This window comes from Tachysurus vachellii, chromosome 12, assembly GCF_030014155.1.
Source record: "Tachysurus vachellii isolate PV-2020 chromosome 12, HZAU_Pvac_v1, whole genome shotgun sequence".
NCBI classification, from domain to species: domain Eukaryota; kingdom Metazoa; phylum Chordata; class Actinopteri; order Siluriformes; family Bagridae; genus Tachysurus; species Tachysurus vachellii.
The window spans coordinates 19,911,352-19,923,596 of NC_083471.1; the positions used below are offsets into that span (position 1 = coordinate 19,911,352).

Below are 12,245 nucleotides of genomic sequence, written 5' to 3' on the forward strand. Positions count from 1 at the left end.
TGTAATCTTAAATTGTGTGGTATTATGAATAATGTCCTTTCTACAGTCATATACAGTCTGACAACTGTGTACTGATTGTGAGGTTGTTGTCCTATGTATGAATTGAGTTGTACAATTTTTTTTGTACAATTTTGTACAAAGTGTAAGAAATTACAGAAATTGCACCCAAATTCCACTCCAAGGTACACATCTGAAAGAGCTCATTCCTAAAACGGTTTAAGTATCATAAGGTAATACGTTTAGGACTTCAAACGTATAAACTTGATTCAATTATAAATATGGGAACGGCAGCAGGACATCAAGGATTACCACGAACAAAGGGTCTACGTGACAGCGAATACCATTTAAAGTGACCACTTGGTTGATAACAATACCAAGCCAAGGTCTACATGACTGCGATTACAAATTAAAGTGACCATTTGGTCGATAACAATCGTAACAATACCAAGGTGTACGTGACTATGATTAACATTTAAAGACATCAGCTAGACAACAAGGTGTAGCCCAGCCATTTTATGTGTTTCATAAGACATTCAGTTCTTACACACAATACACATTCAAAGCAGAACTTCATTTAAATTACCAAAAGGGAAAACTGTATATAATGCTTGAGTAGGATTTGCTCTGGGTTCTTACTGACTCCGATGAACCCAAAGTACTTCATGTATTTTGTCACTGCTATACTGGAATAAACTTCTTGTTCTTCATTAAGATCTTCACCATCATCGTCTTATTTTTACACAACGCATTTTTTATTTCTTACAAAAGTTTGACTACTAAACAGTTTTAAGAAGTTTTTCTCCTCTTTTATTACAGGAAACATAACTGTTTATTATTCATTAACTATCTAAATTGAAATTTAAGATTTGCTGAACAAACATTTGTGTAAGTCAATAAATCCTGAAGAAATGTGTATTTATAAATGTACTTTATGTTTGATGGTTTTCACCACAGCTGCTTTGAAATCAATCAGTTTGTTAGATATTCTATGTTTGTAAAACAGCACCAAGATCCTGCACTTTCACCGCCGTGGCATGGGTTCAATTCCCGAGCAGGAACCAACCCTGACACTGAGAGGTCACATTTTAAGGTCGGATAAGATGATAAAAAAGATGAGACACTGTGGGGACCCCCAACGGGTACATACAAAGGACAATAAGATATCAAGAAATAAATAACTAATGTTAATTTTTATTATTTAAGTAATATCATAGTAACATAGAAGAATTATAGCAGAGATGAAAGTCATCAATGGGGGAAGCAATATAGTGAAACTGAAAGTGGGTTAATTTTAGTTGTGGCAGTATATTTCAATATATCAGCACAGGAAACAAGAAGATGATATTTAAGAATAAAGCCCTGTACATATACTGTTGGTTATTGTTATTGTAATCACAGCAGGGGTGTAGTTTGTGGAGGGGAGGGTTGCTCAACCCCAGAAAAATCACAACTAGCAGTTTATACAACCATCCCACAATGATTAAACCAAATCTAAACCCATGAATATTGTTAATGTTAGCAAAAAGGTCAGTCATTTCATTTTTATAGTTCAGTTATTACCAGAAACCAAAATAGACATATATAATCAAATGTATTAACCTTTTTATCTTCCTGCTTGAGTAGATTCATAGATAATGAATATGGAAAGATTTTATAAGGAAACAATTTGGTTGACAGAATATCGATCCATATATAATTCTTCACCAAACACAAAAAGAAAATATTCACAAGTAATTATTTCCAAATGGGTGACAACTTAGTTTCTAGAATTCTAGGAATTCAATAATAATTTGACTAAATAAAGATTTAAAAAAAAGGGTTGCTGATTTTGCTTTAAGCAATGACATTTTGGTTAATTAAAATGTAATTATATTTATATTGTAATTCATGTCAGTGAAACAAGATTGTGAAATACACCTGTATCATTTTTAGCAACTCCGTTCATTTCTGCTGAAAAGAGAAAACCTGAAGTTCCATTTTCATTTGTTCCTTTCAGAAGACGCTTGCAATTGCCCTCCTCCACTTTCAATATACCACTGATCCTGCATAAACACAGTTAAACTTCCTCTGTAATCCTGCTATTACAGAAGACATGAACAATTTACATTTTACCTCAATTTCTTTCAAACTGAGCAATTAAGGGTTAAAGGCCTTGCTCAGGTGCCCAGTAGTGGCAGCTTGGTGGACCTGGGACTTGAACTCACAACTGAACTGATCCACTGAACTGATCCACACCTTAACCACTAATCTACCACATCCCTCAGATTGTGATGTTATGCTTATCTCTATATGTACAAAGTCTATATGTTGCTGTGTTTACACTACATTGGTCAGGGCAGTTGGTTATAAGTTGGCATCATCTAAGGTATTATCATCTAGCTGACACTTGAGAGATTACATGGGAAAATATTAGCTACGGTTTACTAACAACTCTAATATTTTCCCATGTTTCTTGGGTCCTTAATGAACTTTCATTAGTAATTAAAATCAGTTGAGATTTTGAGATTTGAAAATTGTGCTTTAATATGTGAAGTATTTTATACTTTTATACATTTCTTTTACCACCTCTGACGCTCTGATGAAATTCAAGAAAATAGCCATTGAAAGCCATCATGCTTTCAAATTCAGACAAACTTTGCATAGATTCTAGATTTGAAGTTTTGCAAAAAGGCAAATTTTAATATTACTGCAGACTCCATGAAATTAAAACCCAAACAAAGTGATGAGTGTTGAGTGCTGAGTTAAGCAATCCAGTTCCAAGAAATGAGCAATTAGTTGGAGAGGAAGTAGAACTGAAAATGAGAAAGACACCGGGAAACACCGATCTGAGCGTATAAAAGACGAGATAACTCCATCATTCATTCACAAGCATCAACAAGCATCAAGACGAAAATCACTCACAGGATCTTCAGAGCATCAAGAGCAAGAGAAAAAATGAAGTCCGCTGCAGTTTTTGCTCTGTTTGCTGGTCTACTTATTCTTCATGTAGAAGGTTAGATTCTTAATCATCATCTGCATCTCTATTAATGATCTACAGGATTAAACAGATTTGTAATAACTCAAAATCTACAATTGTCTTCTGTTTGCAGGACAGGCCCGTCCCAGCGTAAGGAGATGTTTGTGTCTGGGTTCTGCAGCTAACGCAGTTCGTCTACAGCTTGTGGACAAGATTGAAGTGTATCCTGTTAGTGCATCTTGTGAAAATGTTGAAATCATGTAAGTTCAGTCACTACTTATGTCCTGAACAATGTATAATACAAGATCATTTAATTCTATTGAGTTATCTAACTTGTGATTTGTCTCTGCAGTGTCACTCTGAAGAACGGAGCAGGGAAAAAGTGCTTGAATCCCAATTCTGGATTTACTCAGAAATACATCATGACAGCTTTAAAAAAAAGGTGGGTCGACTTTTATCAATTATTGTTACGTCTTATCTATGTAAGAGACGAATATGAGTTTTAAAAAGGGTTTCTATTTTTCAGGAATGCAGCGTGAAGCCTGCAGCGTGTCATGACTGAACAGACGTGGAAGAAGTTGAAATATATTTAATGTTGAACTGTACATATGTTTCATGTTATTTATAAGCTGTAAATCTGCATATTGCTCAATGTATATAGTTTCTGAGGAAAAATGCAAGACTTTTAAAAATATATTGTTTCTGTACACTGACATGAATTTTAATAAATCCAGAACATTATATTGCTTCAGAAAACAATGCAACGTGTTTCTTATTGTCACGAAAGGAACAAGAGGGTGGATATAAGTGCAGAGTTTCATTACAGTGCAAAAAGGAACACAAATGTGGTACAAAAATCGAAGAAGCTGAATACAAACACAAGGATCAGAGATATGGTGGGCAAAAAAACAGACACCTGATAACATCAACAGTAGCAAGACATTGTGAAACAAAGGAGTTTAAATAAGGTTACTAATGACATAAGACAAAGCAGTTGAGCATTAAAAACACAACAGAAGTTGTTTAAATGTGTGTAAAGGGTTGCCTTCTGGTGGTCAACCAGGGAAATGTACCAAGTAGCTGTAGCACTTAAATTACAGCTAAAATCTCATTATAAATATTCAGGTTTGTCCAATATCAGATTTTTACGGAAGTCCTAAGAGTCCATGCAGTGTTATATTTTTTTTCTTTCTTGTTTTATTGTTATCACAAGTTCATTGTGTCGTTATCTCAGCATAAGAACATGTTCTAGAGGCAGCAAAAGCACAATACCCAGCATCATTTTCTTTATGTACCCACTTTTTAATATGTAATGATTATTAAAACCTTAAGCCTTTATTCTCGTTAATACTTTCAATTGTTTTGTCACTCATTTATTAAAAATGATCGCTTTGTATTAATTCATTGTTCGGCTTTCATCGCTATAAATGCTAACCCCAGTATAGGGTCCCTATATTGTCTTTGGCGATAATGAAGCAGACCTCACAGCCTCCTTCTTACGTGTCGGAACTTAACGAGTCCCTAATTAAAGTAAAAGTGCATGTGATCATCCATGATGCTGAACGTGCTCTAGAACATGTTCTTATGCAGAGATCAGGAGAACATTAAGTCGTGATCACGTCAAAACACCTTTCTATGTGTCGAGATCACGAGGAAGTTAAGCAGTGATCACGACAAAACAACCTCTATGTTGAGTTAACAAGAAAAACAAGAAAGAAAAAAATTGTAATAATGCATGGCCTCTTCAGACTTCCATAGATTTCCCATAAGGTTCAGCTGTTCTGAAACTACAGACACATCACTGACAATAAATTCATCAGTGAGGAAAACACACCTGTGCTCTTATTCAAAAGATATTAAAATCTCCTACAGTTATATTGCACTGTGCACAAAGTGTCTCACTACTGCATGTTCATAATAATAGTCACAAGTAATATGTTAGTATGAACAGTTACACATAGTTAGTGGTGTTAACGTTAGTGCTGTTCTGATGGTTAAGTGGACAATGTTGCTGTTTTGACTGACTGTGTGGAGATTTGCATCTTTTCGTTATCTGTTTCCTTCTAAAATCGCACATCAATGTTCAACTGGTTATAATCTAGTGGCTGTGAATCAGGTCACTGTTATACTGATTAACACTGATATATATATCCACAGTATTATGAACATGAATTTGAATTCTCTGTGTTAGAAAGAGCTTTTACAAAAGGACAATCACATTATAAGATGGACATGTTTTACTATCTGCTATAGAGAGCACACAATGCACCAGATTCAGTGTATCAGTGAAGATTTCATGCTTTCTTCCAGTTTAAATATTTTAATAAAGTCACAGTAAACACAGTGTAGCAGAAAGGGCAACGGGATGTGCAAAAATAATCCAAGTAATCATAAATCAATCATTTTTTTAGCTAAACATATATCAATTTGTAGATATTTGAGCTTAGCAATAGTATCATTGTCTATAATTAAAGATAAAAAAAGTATCAATGTCAACATTTTATTATAATCAAGGTTTAATAATAAGTATATTTTAACTTCTGTTGTATGATTCATATGAAATTCTGAACACTTTATATACAGGACACAAACAAGGCTATTTATTGATCCACTTTATTTCCACAGAAAAGAGAAATAAGGATGTTTCAGTTTCTTTTGTCCCTTTCAGGAGACATACACTGAGCTTGTAAAAACAGTTCTCCTTTTTCTGTAATCCTACTATGTTAAAAGAAAACCCAGACCAGCAATTTCCACAGTGAAATCAGTGATGTAACAAATCCCTATGTAATTCAGAGCAGAATATTCCACTGCTGTAGACAGATAACAAGTGATATTATTGAGAAAAAAGTATGAATTTAGACACCCAGCTTTTAAAGACATCATAGCTGTATATTTTATTGCTTCAGAGACTAATAAAGTAAATTTGTATATTGTCATTTAAAATTCAACACATTCTCAAATTTGAAACATTTCAGTGACTAATTCATTCATTTATTTAATCTGCAGTAATTGTTTTATACTGATCAGGGTTGATGTGGATCCAGAACTTATACTGGGAAAACTGGGAGTAAGGTGGGAAAACACCCGGGATGAGATGCCAGATCACTGTGTTATATTTATAAAGTTATAAGGGGATGTTTTAGTATCAGGCAGCTAGAAAGAGATGGTAGAAATTTCTAATAAAGCATTAATGACAGATTATTTATTACCATCAGAGTTATTATCATGTTAACTAACATTTGAGAGAAATAAGCTGTTTTTTTTAATCTAATGTGCTCACACACTGTTTCCTGGTGAAAGATTCACTATTTTACTATCAGAAACTAAAACGTAGACGTCTTTTTCTTTTCTGAATATTGTTTGTACATTTACTTCCATACTTTATGTAATAATAAACGTTCATATTTTTCTCCCTCTAAGTGAGTGAAAATCTTTGAAACCTTTATCAGTGAATTTTATTCTATGAATAATTGTGCTTTAATTTGAATCATTAGTTTGGTTCAGCCATTGATCTTTCAAATGCAGAAAATTTTGCTTAGATTCTAGATTTGAAGTTTTGCAGTGTGTCAGGTGTGACAGATAAAATTGGAGACTTTGTGAAATTAAAACCGGAAGAAAGTCATGAACATTATCCCCAGTCACCGAGTGTTAAACAATCCAGTTCCAAGAAATGAGAAAGTTAGCTCCTGAGGAAGTACAACTGAAATCGAAACAAATTTGATTGAAGGCAGGAAGATGGGGAAACACCGATCTGAGCATATAAAAGAGGAGGAAACTCTATCATTCATTCACATCAACAAGCATCAAGACGAAAATCACTCACAGGATCTTCAGAGCATCAAGAGCAAGAGAAAAAATGAAATCTGCTGCAGTTTTTGTTCTGTTTGCTGGTCTACTTATACTTCATGTAGAAGGTTAGATTCTTAATCATCATCTGCAGCTCTATTAATGATCTACAGGATTAAACAGATTTGTAATAACTCAAAATCTACAATTGTCTTCTGTTTGCAGGACAGGCCAGTACCAGCGTAAGGAGATGTTTCTGTCTGGGTCCTGCCGCTAACGCAGTTCGTCTACAACTTGTGGACAAGATTGAAGTGTATCCTGTTAGTGCATCTTGTGAAAATGTTGAAGTCATGTAAGTTCAGTCACTACTTATGTCCTGAACAATGTATAATACAAGATCATTTAGTTCTATTGAGTTATCTAACTTGTGATTTGTCTCTGCAGTGTCACTCTGAAGAATGGAGCAGGGAAAAAGTGCTTGAATCCCAATTCTGGATTTACTCAGAAATACATCAAGGCAGCTTTAAAAAAAAGGTGGGTCGACTTTTATTAATTATTGTTACATCTTAATATTTTTCTATTATCTATGTAAGAGACGAATATGAGTTTTTAAACTTGTTTCTGTTTTGCAGGAGTGCAGCGTAAAGCCCCTGCAGCGTGTCATGACTGAACAGACGTGGAAGAAGTTGAAATATATTTAAAGTTGAACTGTACATATGTTTCATGTTATTTATAAGCTGTAAATCTGCATATTGCTCAATGTATATAGTTTCTGAGGAAAAATGCAGGACTTTTAAAAATATATTGTTTCTGTACACTGACATGAATTTTAATAAATCCAGAACATTATATTGCTTCAGAAGACAATGCAATGTGTTTCATATTGTCACGAAAGGAACAAGAGGGTGGATATAAGTGCGGAGTTTAATTACAGTGCAAAAAGGAGCACAAATGTGGTACAAAAATTGAAGAAGCTAAATACAAACACAAGGATCAGAGATATGGTGGTCAGACACCTGATAACATCAACAGACAAAAAAACAGACACCTGATAACATCAACAGTAGCAAAACATTGTGAAATAAAGGAGTTTAAATAAGGTTACTAATGACATAAGACAAAGCAGGTGAGCATTAAAAACACAACAGAAGTTGTTTAAATGTGTGTAAAGGGTTGCCTTCTGGTGGTCAACCAGGGAAATGTACCAAGTAGCTGTAGCACTTAAATTACAGCTAAAATCTCATTATAAATATTCAGGTTTGTCCAATATCACATTTCTACGGAAGTCCTAAGAGTCCATGCAGTGTTATATTTTTTTTCTGACTTGTTTTATTGTTATCACAAGTTCATTGTGTCGTTATCTCAGCATAAGAACATGTTCTAGAGGCAGCAAAAGCACACTACGCAGCATAATTTTCTTTATGTACCCACTTTTTAATATGTAACGATTATTAAAACCGTAAGCCTTTATTCTCAATACTGTCAATTGTTTTATCGCTCATTTATTAAAAATTATTGTTTTGTATTCATTTATTGTTCTGTGATTTAAGAGCTTACAGACGCTCGCTTTCCGCTTTCAGCGCTATAAATGCTAACCCCAGTATAGGGTCCCTATATTGTCTTTGACGATAATGAAGCAGACCTCACAGCCTCCTTCTTACGTGTCAGAACTTAACGAGTCCCTAATTAATTTATGTGATAATCCATGATGCTGAACGTGCTCTAGAACATGTTCTTATGCAGAGATTAGGATAACATTAAATCGTGATCACTTCAAAACACCTTTCTATGTGTCGAGATCACGAGGAAGTTAAGCAGTGATCACGACAAAACAACCTTTATGTTGAGTTAACGAGAAAAACAAGAAAGAAAAAAATTGTAATAATGCATGGCCTCTTAATACTTCTGTAAATTTCCCATGAGGTTCAGCTGTTCTGAAACTACAGACACATCACTGACAATAAATTCATCAGTGAGGAAAACACACCTGTGTTCTTATTCAAAAGATATTAAAATCTCCTACTGTTATATTGCACTGTCTCCCTACTGCACGTTCATAATAATAGTCACAAGTAATATGTTAGTATTAACAGTTACACATAGTTAGTGGTGTTGTGATGGTTAAGTGGATAATGTTGCTATTTTGACTGCCCATGTGGAGATTTGCATCTTTTCATTATCTGTTTCCTTCTAAAATCGCACATCAATTTTCAACTGGTTGTAATCTAGTGGCTGCAAACCAGGCCACTAAATTGCTGTGACAGTATAACAGAGCTTCTGGGTTTAATTTATTTTAATCACATATCTATCTATCTATCTATCTATCTATCTATCTATCTATCTATCTATCTATCTATCTATCTATCTATCTATCTATCAACCTATCTGTTACGAGCAACGAGCCGCCGTCCAAGCACCACCATAGAGACGTGTCCCCGGAGTATTAGCGCGCTTCCGGACTGCACTTCCCATCAGCGATCCGTCACTCTGATTACACCGCCACCTGATCCTCATCTCCGCTCTCTATTTAACCGCACTTGAACTTCATACCAGTGCGAGGTCTCGACAGTCTTTGTACTGTCATTTTGAGCGTTTTCCTGTATTCTGATTTCCCGTTGCGACTCTGTTTCCTGATTCCGACTTTTCTAATTGTTTGCTGCCTGCCCGACCTTTTTGCCTGTTCTCGTTTCCGATTTTTGCCTATCCTCTGATACTAGTGTTTTGCCCGTCCTGATTTCTGCCTGTCTGACTTCGTTTGTGTATATCCAATAAATTGCTGCAAATGGATCCCCAGCCGTATGCCTCCTCCTTACAGGAGACCTCGCCAGCTGAAGATCCAGCAGCTGTCGCTCAGCTCGCAACACAGCTCACCGGTCAAGCCCAGCAGCTCGCCAGCCATCACCTGCAGCTTACGCGCCTCACCCAGCTCACTCAAGAGCTCGCCGAGGCGTTACAAGGGCTGCAAGGAGCCGTCGAAGCACCGAATCCTCCGGCGCCAACGCCGGCGCCCCAGGCCGCAACGTACCCCGCTCCTGCAACCACCAGTCCCTGCCTCGCCTTCCTGGAGAAGTTTAACGGCGATCCTGGAGGCTGTCAGGGTTTCCTTATGCAGTGTGTGTTCGCTTTTCGTGGCGCAACAACCGGCCATGTACCCAACGGAGAACAGCCGTATCGCTTTCGTCTGTTCCCTGCTCACTGGCAAAGCATTGACTGGGCCTCCGCGGTGTGGAGAGAGAACGCCTTCCCCACGTTCGAGAACTTCCTCGCTCAGTTCCGCACGGTCTTTGACCACTCCGCCACTGGGGACAGCGTGGAGGAATGCTTGCTGGCTGTTTCGCAGGGCGATTGCACAGTGGCGGAGTACGCACTGGCATTTCGCACTCTTGCCGCGGAAGCGGGATGGGAGGAACGCCCCCTGCGACTGCTCTACCGCAAAGGCTTAAACCTGGACCTCCAAGCCGAGCTTGCCTGCCGGGACGAGGGAAGGAGCCTGTCCGAGTTTGTGGATCTCTCCATTCAGCTAGACAACCTGATGTGCTCCTGAAGCGCCCCCACATGCGCTGCCACACGTCCTGCACATCCCGAATACCCCGAGCCAATGCAGATAGACTACGCGCACCTCACGCCCAAGGAGCGAGAATGCCGCTTCCGCCTCCGTCTCTGCCTCTACTGCGGAGAACCTGGACACCGACTGCTGACCTGCCCGACCAGACCTCCGCGAGGGCGCAATAACCTGGTGAGTCAGAGTTCCATCATCCCACAATCACCGAGCGGCACTCAAATCAGCGTGCGGCTTAAGATTCGAGGAGAGAGTGTGGAACTCTACGCACTTATTGACTTGGGTGCAGCCGGAAATTTCATGTCTTGGAAATTCGTTCAAACTCATAATGTTCCGGTAATCCCTTGTGTGTCCCCTTTAGCAGTGGAGGCGATAGACGGAAGACCACTCAGAGAGGGACGCATCACCCACCTCACCAGGGATCTCAGCCTGCAGGTGGGCGACCAACATCAGGAGCGTCTCTCCTTTCACGTCATCCACTCTCCAAGACACGCCCTCATCCTCGGTCTACCATGGCTCCAGCTCCATAACCCGACCATTTCCTGGCCCGAGCTGCACATCACCAGCTGTTGCAATGCATGTACTACACACCGCCAGGACTCGGAGGAGCTCTGCCAGCTTACTGGGGTACATCATTTCAGCGGAGGGGGTCGCCATGGATGACACCAAAGTGCAGGCGGTGCTACAGTGGCCCAAACCACGGACCATCAAAGAGCTACAACGCTTTTTAGGGTTCACGAACTTCTACCGCCGCTTTATCTGTGGCTTCAGCACGATCGCAGCGCCCCTCACCTCAATGACATGAAAGGCACCAACCCACCTCACCTGGTCACCTGTATGAACTCAGCGTTCATACAGCTCAAGGAAAGCTTCACCTCAGCTCCGATACTCCACCACCCTGACCCAAACCGGCCATTCATAGTGGAAGTAGATGCCTCCAACACGGGAATTGGAGCTATACTGTCCCAGCGCCAGGGACCCGCCAATAAAATGTTCCTGTGCGCCAATTTTTCCCGCAAATTGTCTCCCACACAACGGAATTATGACGTGGGAGACCACGAGCTGCTGGCCATAAAAGCAGCGTTCAAGGAGTGGCGGCACTGGTTGGAAGGCACACAGCACCCATTCACTGTCCTCACTGACCACCGAAACCTGGAGTACCTGCGATCCCGCTACCCAAGCTTCCTACCGCCTTCGAGACAGCAGAAATGCTCACATCGCGGGTCTGGATGGCCTTCTTCAGGCGGTTAAATATAAACGTCAGCCTCACTTTGGGGTACCGCCCACAATCCAACGGCCAGACTGAATGCCTCAATCAAGAAATCATCTGCTTTCTCCAAACTTACTGTCAAAACAATCAAAACGAATGGAGCAAGTACCTGATGTGGGCTGAATATGCCCAGAACTCTTTAATCAAACCCCCCACCGGCCTGACACCCTTTCAGTGCGTCCTAGGCTACCAGCACCCCTTATTCCGATGGTCCGACACATCCACCGATCTGCCGGCCGTCGATGATTGGTTTCGCTGGAGTGAGGAAACGTGGGCCGCAGCACACCGACAGCTACGGAGAGCCGTCAGGGCACAGAAAACCCAGGCTGACAGACACAGCAGGGAACATCCCGAGTACCAACCTGGCCAGTGGGTGTGGCTTTCGACCCACGACATTCGCCTCCACCTACCCTGCCGTAAGCTCAGTCCCAGGTATGTGGAGCCATTCCAAATTCTCAGGCAAATCAACCCCATCTCATACCGCCTCGCACTGCCGGCCACCTATCGCAGCTCACCTACCTTCCATGTTTCTCTGCTGAAGCCCGCCGATGAGCTGAGAGAGGATCCTGACACCGCCACTGCTCCACCCGTAACGCAGCCACTGCTAGTCGACGGCGAGGAAATATATCAAGTTCGTGAACTACTCGACTCCAGATGCCGAGGGGGCCGCTTGG

The 12,245-nt window shown here is 39.8% G+C and overlaps 2 protein-coding genes across 2 annotated transcripts; both read left to right on the forward strand.

The window, feature by feature from the left end:
* Positions 1-2,881: 2,881 nt before the first annotated feature.
* LOC132854841 (C-X-C motif chemokine 11-6-like) lies at positions 2,882-3,685 on the forward strand. The gene is made up of 4 exons (XM_060883476.1): positions 2,882-2,992; positions 3,090-3,216; positions 3,309-3,398; positions 3,483-3,685. The coding sequence occupies exons 1-4, from the start codon at positions 2,935-2,937 to the stop codon at positions 3,493-3,495; spliced, it is 288 nt and encodes a 95-aa protein (XP_060739459.1). The 5' UTR covers positions 2,882-2,934; the 3' UTR covers positions 3,496-3,685.
* A 3,071-nt stretch (positions 3,686-6,756) lies between these two features.
* LOC132854646 (C-X-C motif chemokine 11-6-like) lies at positions 6,757-7,579 on the forward strand. Its single transcript, XM_060883199.1, has 4 exons — positions 6,757-6,870; positions 6,968-7,094; positions 7,187-7,276; positions 7,375-7,579. The coding sequence occupies exons 1-4, from the start codon at positions 6,813-6,815 to the stop codon at positions 7,385-7,387; spliced, it is 288 nt and encodes a 95-aa protein (XP_060739182.1). The 5' UTR covers positions 6,757-6,812; the 3' UTR covers positions 7,388-7,579.
* Positions 7,580-12,245: the final 4,666 nt, after the last annotated feature.